The following is a 12,186-nucleotide window of genomic DNA, read 5'->3' as shown; positions in this document are numbered from 1 at the left end:
GATCCAGATCCAACTCCTCCCACCTTACATATACCTAAACCTACCCATCTCCGCCCCCTGATCCCTAACCCCACCCCTAAACCTACCCATCTCCCCCCCCTGATCCCTAACCCCACCCCTAAACCTACCCATCTCCACCCCCTGATCCCTAACCCCACCCCTAAACCTACCCATCTCCCCCCCCCTGATCCCTAACCCCACCCCTAAACCTACCCATCTCCACCCCTTGATCCCTAACCCCACCCCCTGATCCCTAACCCCACCCTTAAACCTACCCATCTCCCCCCCTGATCCCTAACCCCACCCCTAAACCTACCCATCTCCACCCCCTGATCCCTAACCCCACCCCTAAACCTACCCATCTCCACCCACTGATCCCTAACCCCACCCCTAAACCTACCCAACTCCACCCCCTGGATCTTGTGTACTGCAATGAGGTGCTACTGTCTCTGTGGGCCTCGAGATTTCACGTGGTGTAACTGCGCAACGCTTCTGTGTTGTACGTCACACGCATCACACACATGACCAGCGTCGGCCAATAGTGAGTCTACGTGTGACGTACAACACAGAAGCGCTGCGCAGTTCCACTACGTGAAATCTCGAGGCCGACAGAGAAGGAAATTAATAGTTGAATAGTCATTATTTTTGTTTGTTTTTTGCACACAAAAAGTATTCTCGTCACTTGATAAACTTAAGGTTGAGCCACTGTAGTCACTTGGACTATTTTAACGTTGTCTTTAACTTTTGTCGCCCGGCAAGTTTCGATCCCTTAGAAGCCTATGGAGGAGTGATCCAGCTCTCAGATTTAATCAAAAATATCTTAATTTGTGTTCCGAAGATGAACGAAAGTCTTACGGGGTTGGAACAACATGAGGGTGAGTAATTACTGACAATTTTCATTTTGGGGTGAACTAACGCTTTAACTGTGAAATTAAAACCACCAGAAGGCAGGCAGCAAGTCACTGTTAATGATTGAGTCATTGAGTTTCAACTATAGCTGCACGATTAATCGTTAAAAGATCGCAATCTCAATTCAAACACCCACTGTCGCTGTCCATGTTAATGAATGAGAGGGTCGGCCGCCACACTTCCGACGTGAACACTCATTCATTGATGTGGGCTCCGCTGGCGCTTGTGACGGGAAACAGGCTTTAAACCAAAGACTTCAAGGACTTTGGTTAACCTTTCAAAGCACAATTATCGCACTGCAACATTCACATCTGTGTTCAAGCTGCCGCTGATCTAGAAAGGCATCTGCCATGTAAATGTACAGTATGAAGGAGCTTTTCTTTTTTTCTTTCAACCACAAATTATCGCCGCCTTGTGTTGCTTAGAGACGCAAAACAGGCCTGTGGCTTTGTTTGGAACTATTTTCGGTGGCGAAATAGAGCAAAAACAGGCAATATTGTGTCTAAACTGTGAGTCACTGAATGTTGACCTATTGTTTATTGAACTGTTGTATAAAATCAATATAACATTTGTAATCATTTTGATATTTGGAGAAAAAAAATGTGTGATCTTAACTATATTAAAGACACGAGTGCAACAGCCAAGCACATACGCCAAACATAAAAAAAGTGCAATGGAATGCAAAAACCTACAACTACTGTATGTTTGATAATTCATGTTTGCATGATGGTGACAGGTTGAAAGGTGCTGTTATTTTCTGTTTTTACAAAACATTTGCTGTAATAGCCTAATACTGGTGTTATTTATTGCTATTCCTTTTTGACTAAGAAATATTTAGCATTTTTTTATTTTATATTACTTCTGAGCAATGTTCCCTCTAAGCTGCGCGCGTGCGCAGTCGCACACTTCTGAAGCGGCGCCCGCGCAGAAAAGAATTAAATGTCACGCAGAGGACTGACGCGAAACCTGTGGGGAAATCCATTAGAATGTAGTTTAAGTGAGAAATAATTGCAGTGCTCTGGTCAACCGCTATAGAGTGAAAACTGGTGAATGCAGTTTACAGGTTTCATAGAAAGAGAACGATGTGAGCGCGTGTGATTGGCAGTGAGTCGTGTGTGTGGACCAAATATACGAGAGGATATACGAGAGGCAACGAGAAACGCAAAGACATGTGAAACAAAATCACATCATAATGTTTTAAAGAAGAGCGGTTTGATTAAAGTGGTGGAAATAACGGTTGATGGACACAGAACAGTAACAATTACACACCCACCCGCGTGCAAATTCAAAATACATCATTAGTTGAAATAGATGGTTTTGTGTGGGGGGGAGTTTCAGGGATGATTAGATTATAAAAGAGTTCACATTCACTTTTCTTGAAAATATTTAGCTATTAGATATATTTAAATGCTTCAGTTTGTTTTCATATTATAATAATATAATATGTAAACAAATTGAAGCATTTAAACTGATACATTATATCACTTCAAATACTTCAATTCGTTTTTTTATATTATATTAGGCCTATATTTTATTATATTATAAGCCTAAATAAAGAATCTCACAAGGGTATTGTTTAGGTTATATTAGGCCTATATTTTATTATATTATAAGCCTAAATAAAGAATCTCACAAGGGTATTGTTTAGGTTATATTAGGCCTATATTTTATTATATTATAAGCCTAAATAAAGAATCTCACAAGGGTATTGTTTAGGGGTCCTTGCCATTAAAAGGTTTGAAACCCACTGCTAAAGAAAATATTGGAAATTCATAAGCAATAAACAATCATTTAACTCTGATGGTTTAATGCTTCCTGTACACAATTAATTGACTGTACAAAAACACTTTATGGTTTTCCCAAACCATCTCATAACAGCTTACTTTTCTTTCATACTATATTCTATTATTGTAAAGAATTGAACTGTCCTGCAGAAGATTTTGTCAATTATTTTTCATAGGATTTCTTGGTAAAGACTGTACAGTTAACAGCACTGTAAAAAAAATACCAGGTAACCTAAAATGTGCTTCATTTAGTGACTTCTTAATTAACTGCTTGTTTTTCGAAAATATGATTTAATACCAATAAGTTACATCAAGGGTCAAATAAAATAGAAATGGCACATTTAAGTTAAAAGTTACAACTGAATGTTGAAACCATTGTGTTTCTACGTATGCTGCACAGGTCAGGTATAAAGAATATTTTTGCTCAGGTGGCGAAAAATGTCCGCCCAATAGAAAAAAGTTTTGCTCAGCAAGAAAAAAAATTAGAGGGAACATTGCTTCTGAGTATATAGGATGTTTAAGATAAGTTTGCAGAAAATATGCATGAAATATGAAGGCAAATATTGTACAAAGTTATTTAACAAATAAGTCAACAAATTTGTTTTAAATAAACATATTTAACAAATTTGTTTTACATTTACACCATATTGATCACTTCAGATGTGGTGCATTCGGAATAGAAAATTTAACCAGATCGTTAATAAAGAGAATGTTACTTGAATCATGTTGTAGTTACGTTTTTAAGTCGACTAGTTAAACATCAAAAGAATTGAAATTGTGAATCGGTTAACCGTTCTGAAAAAAAAAATCAAGATTACATTTTTTTTGCCATATCCCCCAGCCCTAGTGAAAATGTCAATGAGTCTGGAAATAAAATATAACAACAAAAAAATGGCTTTTACTTTGCAGGCTGAAATGCTCTGAGCCCGAGCTGCCCTCCTCCACCGGGGTCACCAGTTTCATCCTGAGACTCAGTTTCCCATCTTGCTCCACTGCAGCTGGCTCTTCAACCTCTCTGCTCTCCTCTACCGAAATCTCACTGGCTGCCATTGTCGTCTCCCTGGTAACGTCTGCCTCTGACGGCTCTGAGAACGAGGTCATCTCTGCAAAACATCAAAAGGGCATGAAGAAAACGGAAGTTAAGAGGGAGGGGTGTGCAGCACCAGCTCAGCTCTACTGATGTTCAAACACATCTATCCAAATGTTATGAAACGAAAAGGGGACACCCACCAATAGGAGTGCTGTGCCTCGGTGTCTTTTTCAGCTGACTAATCTGTGGAGGAGTTGCACTCACTGCCGGGCGGATCAGCTCACCCTCTTTGGGCAATGTAAAATGAAACGGAAGCTCTGGACAGGAAAGAAAGGAAAAGAAAACAGCTAGTTGGATTTACTGAAGGCAGGTTACATAATCAACAGGGAGAATAGATCATTTGTTTGGAGCTTAATCCCACCTCCCGAGCTGTCGCTCAGACTTTTGTTGGAGGCATTATCAGAGTTCACTTTGTGCTGTCCTGAATCACTGGGCTTTGTGCTCACGGACTTAGTTCTCTCAAGCTGTAAAGGTGAAACCTCAGTAGATCCCAAAGGCTGAGACCCTGAGATCTTTGCCGTGGCCTCACGTTTGTCCTGCACGGAGCCTCTCACAGGTTGTGAGGAGCTTATGAACGGCTGTGACCTCCCAACCTTTACTTTCTCCTGAGAGACCCTCTGGCTCTCTTCAAGCACCATGACGCTGAAGGAGTCCTCTCTGCTGGAGGAGTGCTGATCTCTGCTGGGTACACACTGGGACGTCTCCTTCTCCCCATTCTCCTCCTCCATGGGTTTTGGAGAAAGCACCTCACTCTGAGACAAAGCCAGGTTGATTCCAGTGTCATCACCCTTCACAGTCTTCTGGATCTCACCCTCATCCATCCGCTCCTCCCCTTCAGCATCTCTAACACTGTCTGTAGTAACACTGTGGCTGTGTGTCATGGGTTGACTGAGATTCTTGCTTTGACTAGCATGTTCGTTTTTATTCTCTGTGTTCTTTTGGGACAACACAGTCAAGACTGACTGAGACGGAGACTGTTGGGGGACAGGAACAGGTGCTGCAGGTCTATCAGCTGATGGTGAGACTTGAGAACAGCCAGCGGCTGTGGTTTTACTTGTCTGCGGTGAATTAGGGGTGTCTGAAACACAGTCTGCACCGACAGAAAGCTGGGACGGAGTCGCACCTGGAGTAGCACTTATATTCTGGTTCCCTACATTAACAGCCTGTGAGAGCTTTTGAGAGGGGTTACAGTCTTCTGTTTTTTCAGGTAAAGCACTTGTACTTTTTGAGTCAGGCACCTTGGAAAGACTTTGAGAATTTGATGTTATACCGGAATCAGCGTCCATACCATTCTTGCTTGCAGTTTGGGAAAGGTGTTTAAGGCCTGAGTTACTCTTGTCAGCATCAACAGTTCCTTCCTCTCCCTCAATCTGTGTGGCTTGGCTATCCTCCTCCACAATGAACAACTGTGTCTTCTGAGTACAACTGCTTTTTTCACTGTCGAGTTCCAACTGAAAGCACCCGGTACCCTCAGAGGGTTGTGCAAAGCTGCTAGAAGACTCTTTTAGCTGCTCCGCTGGGCCGCTCTGCTTGGGCAAAGCTGACTCGGTTGCTGATGGGCTGTTTTGGTGAGACAATTTCCTCTTTGAGCTCTCAGTCCCTTGACTATTGTTTCCAGGCTCAAGACTTGGAGTGGAAATAAACACGTCCTATATTGAGAAAACATGGAAAGTATATTGTAAACGAAAGAATGTGCAAGAGATATTTAATTGAAACTTCACAGACTAAACACAAAGTTAAGGTGCGGTCATATTAATGAAATTTCTGTAAAATAGGTCCATTGTCTACTGTCAAAAGCATAGATGTGTAAAGCACAGCTCACACAGAAGAAACTTTCAAAATCAACCAGCTTTCTGTTGGTCAACCTGGCAAATCCACATGACCAACTCGAACCCGTTGTGAAAACTGTGTGGGGGACACTTTCACACAATTGTGTGAATTCTTATTGAAATGGCTGGATTTCACCGCAAAATTAGCCAAACAACGGTCAGTGCGACCGCACCTTTAGTCTGAATAATTGATGCTTACATGTGAGAATTCAGGCTGGCTGGGTACAGAGAGGCTTTTCTCCAGAACAAATCCAGGGGTATTCTGGGACACTGGAGTGGAGGCAGCGGGTTGTGGTTTGGGGCAAGGGTTCATGTCCATCGGCTCCTCCTCTCTGCCTTGTGGCTGGTCATCAGGGGGGGCTGATGTGTCCATTGGGGATTCAGCAGCTTCATTATCATCTAAATGGAATAATTTAGGAATGCATTTAAAAAAACATTTACATCACATAAGCCTTATCTGTATGTGAAAAACACTTACTTTGCTCTTTTTCTGTGGGTGAATTTGGGACAATGTAAGGTGTTTGGCTTAAATGGTCCTGAGTGGCAGCAACAAAGTCAACAGATTGCCTGTTAAGGAAAATGGGCAATTACTGAATACCATAATTCACTTTTTTTCACTCTACATAGAGAAAAGTGAGATTATGTAGCATATATGCTATATCAGACATTAGAATATCATGTCATTAATCAATACTCTTTAAATAGCACAGATTCTTACCCTCCAACTAAAAAATGTATTCAATAAATCATGCTAAAGATTAACCACTTACTGTGAAAGACTCTCCTGTACAAGTGTGCCCTGTCCAGACAGATGAAGCAAGCGAAGACTATGTGCAGGTGTGGATGTTGGAAAGTGTTCTTTGAAGGTCTCTGAAACGCTGCTGTCTGCCTTGGTGCCTGTTATAGTGAAGACGATTCAACAATAAACAAAACAAAAACCATTAAGCAAGAACACATAATGAAAACAGAAAATGGAATAATTTGAGTCTACACACCATTTCTCTCCTTTTCAAACATGTCATCCTGAGAGGAAACAAGCACATCTTCCTCATCTTCTTGACTGTCAGGTAATTGAGAGTGTAATATAGCCTGAATACTGAGCTTTCTGCTTTCCCCGTCCCGAGGCTTCGAAGGACAGCTTGAACTGACCTCTGACCTACAATATCATCAGGAAAACAGGCTAGTTATTATTAGTTAGAACTGCACAATCATGGGGGGGGGGGGCAGGATCCCTTGATATTTCCCAGACTGCTTACAACTTTCCCAGACTTACTGAAAACTAATTTAAAGCCTCTGATTCAGCAATGCATTAAAGCGCACAACAAACAAGTGTTGATACTTTTCACAATTAGTTAATCACGGAAGCCATAATCATAATCTTGCTTGTTTTCGATTAATTGTGCAGCAGTACTGCTTTTGAAAATAAATTCTTGCCCTGCAGAATTTCCATCCTGATTGTATGATGTCCTTTCTGAACTCTTCAATCCACCTGACAAAGAAAATTAAAAGAACTCATTAAAAAAACAACTTGACTAATGGGCAGCAGATCAAGTGGTTGCAGCAAAATTTAAACATACATTGGCTGGCTGGCTTCTGACCGTCTTTATGACTTGCAGGAGCTCCATCCCGCTCATCTTCCTCAAAGACACCCTGGCTCTCCGAGAGCTCCAAAAGACCGAACTGAGACATCTCTGTGATCAGATCAACACAATCATTCATTTATTCTGCCAAGCATTTTATTAGTAAAGCACTCTGTTGGAAGGCAGCAAACTCTGACGTTAATGGCCATGTTGACACTAACCTGAAACATGCTAAACAAACTAAAACTATTCAAATAAAGTAATTGAAATAAAATATAAATATTAGATAAAAAAACATAACTTTAAAAAATGAAAGTTAGAAATGTTGCCCTGGTAACAAACTGTAATAAGTTAAAGTACTAAAATTACTAAAAGTATAGCTGAAATAAATTAAAGCTAAATATAATTTTTTTTTTAAACTAATATAAATTACAAAAACACATAAATAAATTACTAAAACTAAAACTATAATTAAAGTGAAAACTGAGTATATAAAAATAAACTAATAAATGAATATAATAGTATACAAATAATACTAAAATAACACTGACATACATACATTGTTTGACATCTTACCATGCGCCTCTGTACAGTGTGTGGTGGAGTTCGCCTCAGACTCCATGTGCTCTGTAACACTTCTGTATGAACAATTACAAACACAGATAGCAGATAAAACAAAAATTAAAGATTTTTAGTTTAATGGAATAATTCTCTCTGCTTGGAAAATGTAAAAGCTTCATATTTTTAGTACCTTTTTGAAATAGGAAGAGAGCAAACTTCAAAAACTTGACTATGCTCTTTAGCTGCTGGACCCAGGTTAGACTGCAAATTGTCTGAAACTAATCAAAACCCATTTGTCAGTATGTATTGGAAACAAAAAATAATTGAACGGTTTCGTCCATGAAGTAATAAACTTACCCGAGTGGGCTGTATTGTCACTCTTATCAATCGGACTGTCAGTTTGTAAATGACTTTTAGTAGGAGAAGAAATCAGCTCCTGCAAAAACATGGTGACTCACTATCAACTTTCAGAGTATTTATGAAAAATAATAAACTTAGATCACACTATGGCCTGTGATGCCTCACCAGCACTGGGCTTTGTGAAGTGGGCTGCAGGTTAGAGAGGCGACGGGCGAGCAGGGCACAGTAGCTGGTGTCAGGATCGTCCTCCAAGGCCACACTGTCAGGCTGGGAGTCCTCTACTATGAGGCAGGGGTTTTCTGTCTGAGGAAAACTTGAATCAAGATCACTCTCACCAGGATCCATAAGGATGGGACAGGGTTAGCAGATGTCTACATACACAGAGATTAAAGCGGAGGGTTAGAACATAGAGATGAGTTCAAATTAAACTGCCTGAAAGAAGTAAATATGACTTCCTAATTTAAACTAGATAGGGTCATGTGTTTGGCAGGGCTGTTTGTTTGTTTGTATATTAACTTCATAAATTACTATTATTGTTATTAATAGAAGCAACTCAACTTTTAGCAAGAGAAAAGTTGGTAATGTGTTTCTTAAAGGGATAGTTCACCCAAAAAATAATGTTTTGTTATTTACTCACCCTCAAGTTGTTACAAATCTGTTTCCAAATCAGTTTCTTTTTTCTGTTGAACAGAAAAGAAGATATTTTGAAGAATGATGGGAACCAGACAGTAGCCATTGACTTCCGTAGTATTTTTTTCCTACTATGCAAGTCGATAGCTACAGTCTGGTTACCAACATTCTGCAAAATATTGTATTTTGTGTTCAACAGAACAAAGAAACTCATGCAGCTTTGGAACAACATGAGGGTGAGTAAATGATGACAGAATTTTCATTTTTGGGTGAACTAATACGTAACCCTTTAATGATTTTGTGAAATTATTTTTGAAGTTTCAAATACTTTAAAAAACAAAGCAGAAAGACAAAAAAAAGATGCTCCTCTTTGTCAAAATATTTAGTAATTTAGCACTGTCCTGACTTCCTTTGTTTTGTTCATGAATCAGTTTAATTTCAAATCAATTTCATTTCACTGTTTTTTTTTGTAATTGTTCCTGGTCACGTGATGTAAACATGGCGGCGCCCATAAGGGGGCGAGTCGCTCCACGTAGAATAAAACAGCTTTTGTTTAGAGAAAGTGTGCATGGAGTCACCCCATGAGAGTGTATGGTATTTTGATTACATTTCCAAAGTATTGTTGAAACATGATTAGCAAATAGCAAAAACATGATTAGTCTGCACATTTAAGATGTTTGGTGTTGTAGAGTACGTCCGTGCGTCTTAGACGCTTACCAAAGTATTTTACTAAAAAACAATTTAATTTATAGAAATGAAGATCTTTAATCGCGAGATTTCCTGCCTGCATGCTGACGGCACGAAACGTCGAGTGTAAAAGTAAATCGATGCAAACAATTTCAAGAGTAAATCAATGCAAAACTACTACTAATGTTACTTACTAAAGGAACGCCAGGAAATGCACAAACGATTTACTAAAATTCAAATCGACACATATGTGGATTAACTTAATTACACAACGCATCTTCCCATGAAAAGCCATTCCACAGCTTTTTCGTGGAGACACGTGAACCTAGCAGGCATTGCAGCTATAGCCTGAAAATAAATCAGCCCTTCCTGTAAAACACAGCGGAAGAAAATTGTGATCTTACAGGCTGGATCCCTGGTAGGTGTTAATCCATCTCAGCGAACGCGTAACATTTTGCAGGGCATGCATATACAGAACTTCTGTATACTTTCACAGCCTAACCTTAGCGAAAGCTTTTACTTCGCGGCAAAAACCCTGCAGGAATACTCGCCGTTGATTGGTTACAGAAGTTCTTGTCTCAACCGAACGGCTAGAATACCTGTTTTGATTGGCTGAGAGAGAAGCTTGAGGCGGGGTTTTGTAGTCTGACTCTGACTACAGATAAGAAGATGCTGGAATTGCGCAGATGTTTAAAGGCCTCATGGGTTCTCATCGTGTTTTATTTACCAATGCCCAGCTGCAAAGTCCTTAAGTTAAGAAAAACGTGCTTATAATTGTAAGAGTATTATTAAGGGGTTTCTTAACTCAAGAGGCTTGTTGCAACTTGCACCAGTCATTTATCCGACCGCTATTGATATATCGCAAGACAACACATCAAAACACGCCCACTAAAAGCAGTCCCATTAAAACACAAATATCACTTAATCAGTGGCTATAGTATTTAGCTAAACATAGTTTAACAATAATAAGCATCTTGAGTGGGTTGATTCAAACCACAAGTTGATAAATTGCGTCATTATTGTTTTTGAGACATATCAGCTTTAAGCTGATATTATTATCATTATTACATTGCCAATAATAATATGTATATGAATAAATTAAACAAACTAAGGTAAATAACATGGGAGCTGTTTTTTTATCTTTAGGTCTGTGAAAACCATCTCCTTTATTCTTGAAAATAAGGAAATTTCAAGGATTGTTGTAAAAAACAAACAAATGGCCTGCACATGTTTCAAAAATAACTTTGTCAATTAATTGATTTTCTTTTACTAGGCCTATGTGTCACTAGATGTCTTTGTAAATACATCAACAACATCCAGTAACTCCTTTTTTCCATCATGAAGATGCCTTTTATGGCCTGTTCTCAAATGTTTTTTTCTTCTTCTCAATTTCTTCTTGCTTTATTAGCCAGTGCTTTTTTTTTAGCTTTTAATCAAAATAATTTAGGCTATAAAAATTACATAGTATACTATTTTCATATAAGTCTGGCTAATTAGCTATATGATTATAAAATGTTTTTCAAATGCTAGTGATCATCCTTCTGTTTTTTTTTCATGAAGTACCCGTTACCATGATTATAGTAAACAACTGATCATTGAAAATATGTAGAAATATCAATTTGTTCAAACTAAGACGCACCTTGTAGTTAATTCACTAAATTGAGCAATTTATAAACTGTAAAAATGACAACTCTGTCATAACTACATTCCAGGATATCTTAAAATGTATTGTTTTAGTTTGTGATGGCATAATAAGCAAAGTGTCTGACAGTGTTTAAATCGCCACCAGTTCACATAATGACCCATAAACCTGCTTAGGCTCTGTGTTGATCATCATGTGTTGTGTTGCATCGCATGCATTTCATTTGTTTAGCGGCTGCAAACACACGAGATGACATAATGTCGATACCAATGATTGATGGCTGCTTACTACAGGCTTAGTGACATTTTCCAAATAATATTTTTTAGCTACGTATCCCCCAAACACCACATTTCTTAACAAGCACATGACCATTCCCTGTCGTCTCGAACTCAAAGGCATCTGGTAATGCAAACAACAAACGACGCGTTTATCCTGTCGACATGATGTGCTCACACTGTCTGGGAACCATTGTTATATTAGACTAACAACGCCTTTATAACAGCTTATTAAATCACTTCATCCACCGGTCAGAAAGCATCGCGCTGGAAACACAAAATGCAAGTCACAGCGATGGCGACAGCTTACAAAAATGAGTCCATTACCTGAGAAACTGATCCTGTGCAAACCCGCAGGCTTGTCTGTTTCTGGAAGAAAGCAGGAAGAAAAGGAAAGGTTGTGCGAGTCGATTATCTCTATGAAGATGATGGGGTGTGTGTGGGACACATGGGTGTCACTTGACGGTGCCTTGGCATCTTTTGATATGCGCGCGCGCATGGTAATTAATAGGAACTAACATATTTCTAAACATAGGAATACTATAGAGCCAAACGATATTGTTATTTTAGTGTCTTACCTATGTAAACGTGTTTGTTATATTTTTAATTTGCCTTTGAAAGCTCCAAATTATCCAAAATGAAACACTAACATTACATTTAATGGATAAAGTTTTTGTTTTGTGTGTGTGTGTGTGTGTGTGTGTGTGTGTGTGTGTGTGTGTGTGTGTGTGTGTGTGTGTGTGTGTGTGTGTGTGTGTGTGTGTGTAAAACAGTGAATGTTAAGAAGGATACAGAAAATGCGTTTGTTTTTTAGCAGACACCAAACAACATTATAGCAC

General features: G+C 39.1%; 1 protein-coding gene across 4 annotated transcripts in view; it reads right to left on the bottom strand.

Moving 5' to 3' along the window:
* Positions 1 to 11,826, bottom strand: part of tp53bp1 (tumor protein p53 binding protein, 1) — a 33,460-nt gene extending 21,634 nt beyond the window's left edge. For 2 of the 4 annotated variants that reach the window (XM_056258983.1, XM_056258986.1), the window contains exons 1-14: positions 9,835 to 9,983; positions 8,279 to 8,484; positions 8,111 to 8,189; positions 7,944 to 8,031; positions 7,769 to 7,830; positions 7,190 to 7,303; positions 7,047 to 7,101; positions 6,608 to 6,768; positions 6,383 to 6,509; positions 6,091 to 6,179; positions 5,812 to 6,011; positions 4,145 to 5,432; positions 3,924 to 4,040; positions 3,596 to 3,796 (exon numbers count right to left, since the gene is read on the bottom strand). In XM_056258983.1, the coding sequence (XP_056114958.1) occupies positions 3,596 to 3,796; positions 3,924 to 4,040; positions 4,145 to 5,432; positions 5,812 to 6,011; positions 6,091 to 6,179; positions 6,383 to 6,509; positions 6,608 to 6,768; positions 7,047 to 7,101; positions 7,190 to 7,303; positions 7,769 to 7,830; positions 7,944 to 8,031; positions 8,111 to 8,189; positions 8,279 to 8,458 (2,761 nt within the window). In that variant the 5' untranslated portion in view covers positions 8,459 to 8,484; positions 9,835 to 9,983. Of the gene's footprint in view, positions 1 to 3,595; positions 3,797 to 3,923; positions 4,041 to 4,144; positions 5,433 to 5,811; positions 6,012 to 6,090; positions 6,180 to 6,382; positions 6,510 to 6,607; positions 6,769 to 7,046; positions 7,102 to 7,189; positions 7,304 to 7,768; positions 7,831 to 7,943; positions 8,032 to 8,110; positions 8,190 to 8,278; positions 8,485 to 9,834; positions 9,984 to 11,674 lie in introns of those variants that run through there. The other 2 variants (XM_056258984.1, XM_056258985.1) reach the window with 2 other exon arrangements.
* Between the last annotated feature and the right edge of the window lie 360 nt (positions 11,827 to 12,186).

This window comes from Rhinichthys klamathensis, unplaced genomic scaffold, assembly GCF_029890125.1.
Source record: "Rhinichthys klamathensis goyatoka isolate OS25496 unplaced genomic scaffold, OSU_Roscu_1.1 h1tg000161l_1, whole genome shotgun sequence".
Classification (NCBI taxonomy): domain Eukaryota; kingdom Metazoa; phylum Chordata; class Actinopteri; order Cypriniformes; family Leuciscidae; genus Rhinichthys; species Rhinichthys klamathensis.
The sequence above is the reverse complement of the archived record's forward strand: the minus strand, read 5'-3'. Positions and strand labels throughout refer to the sequence as shown.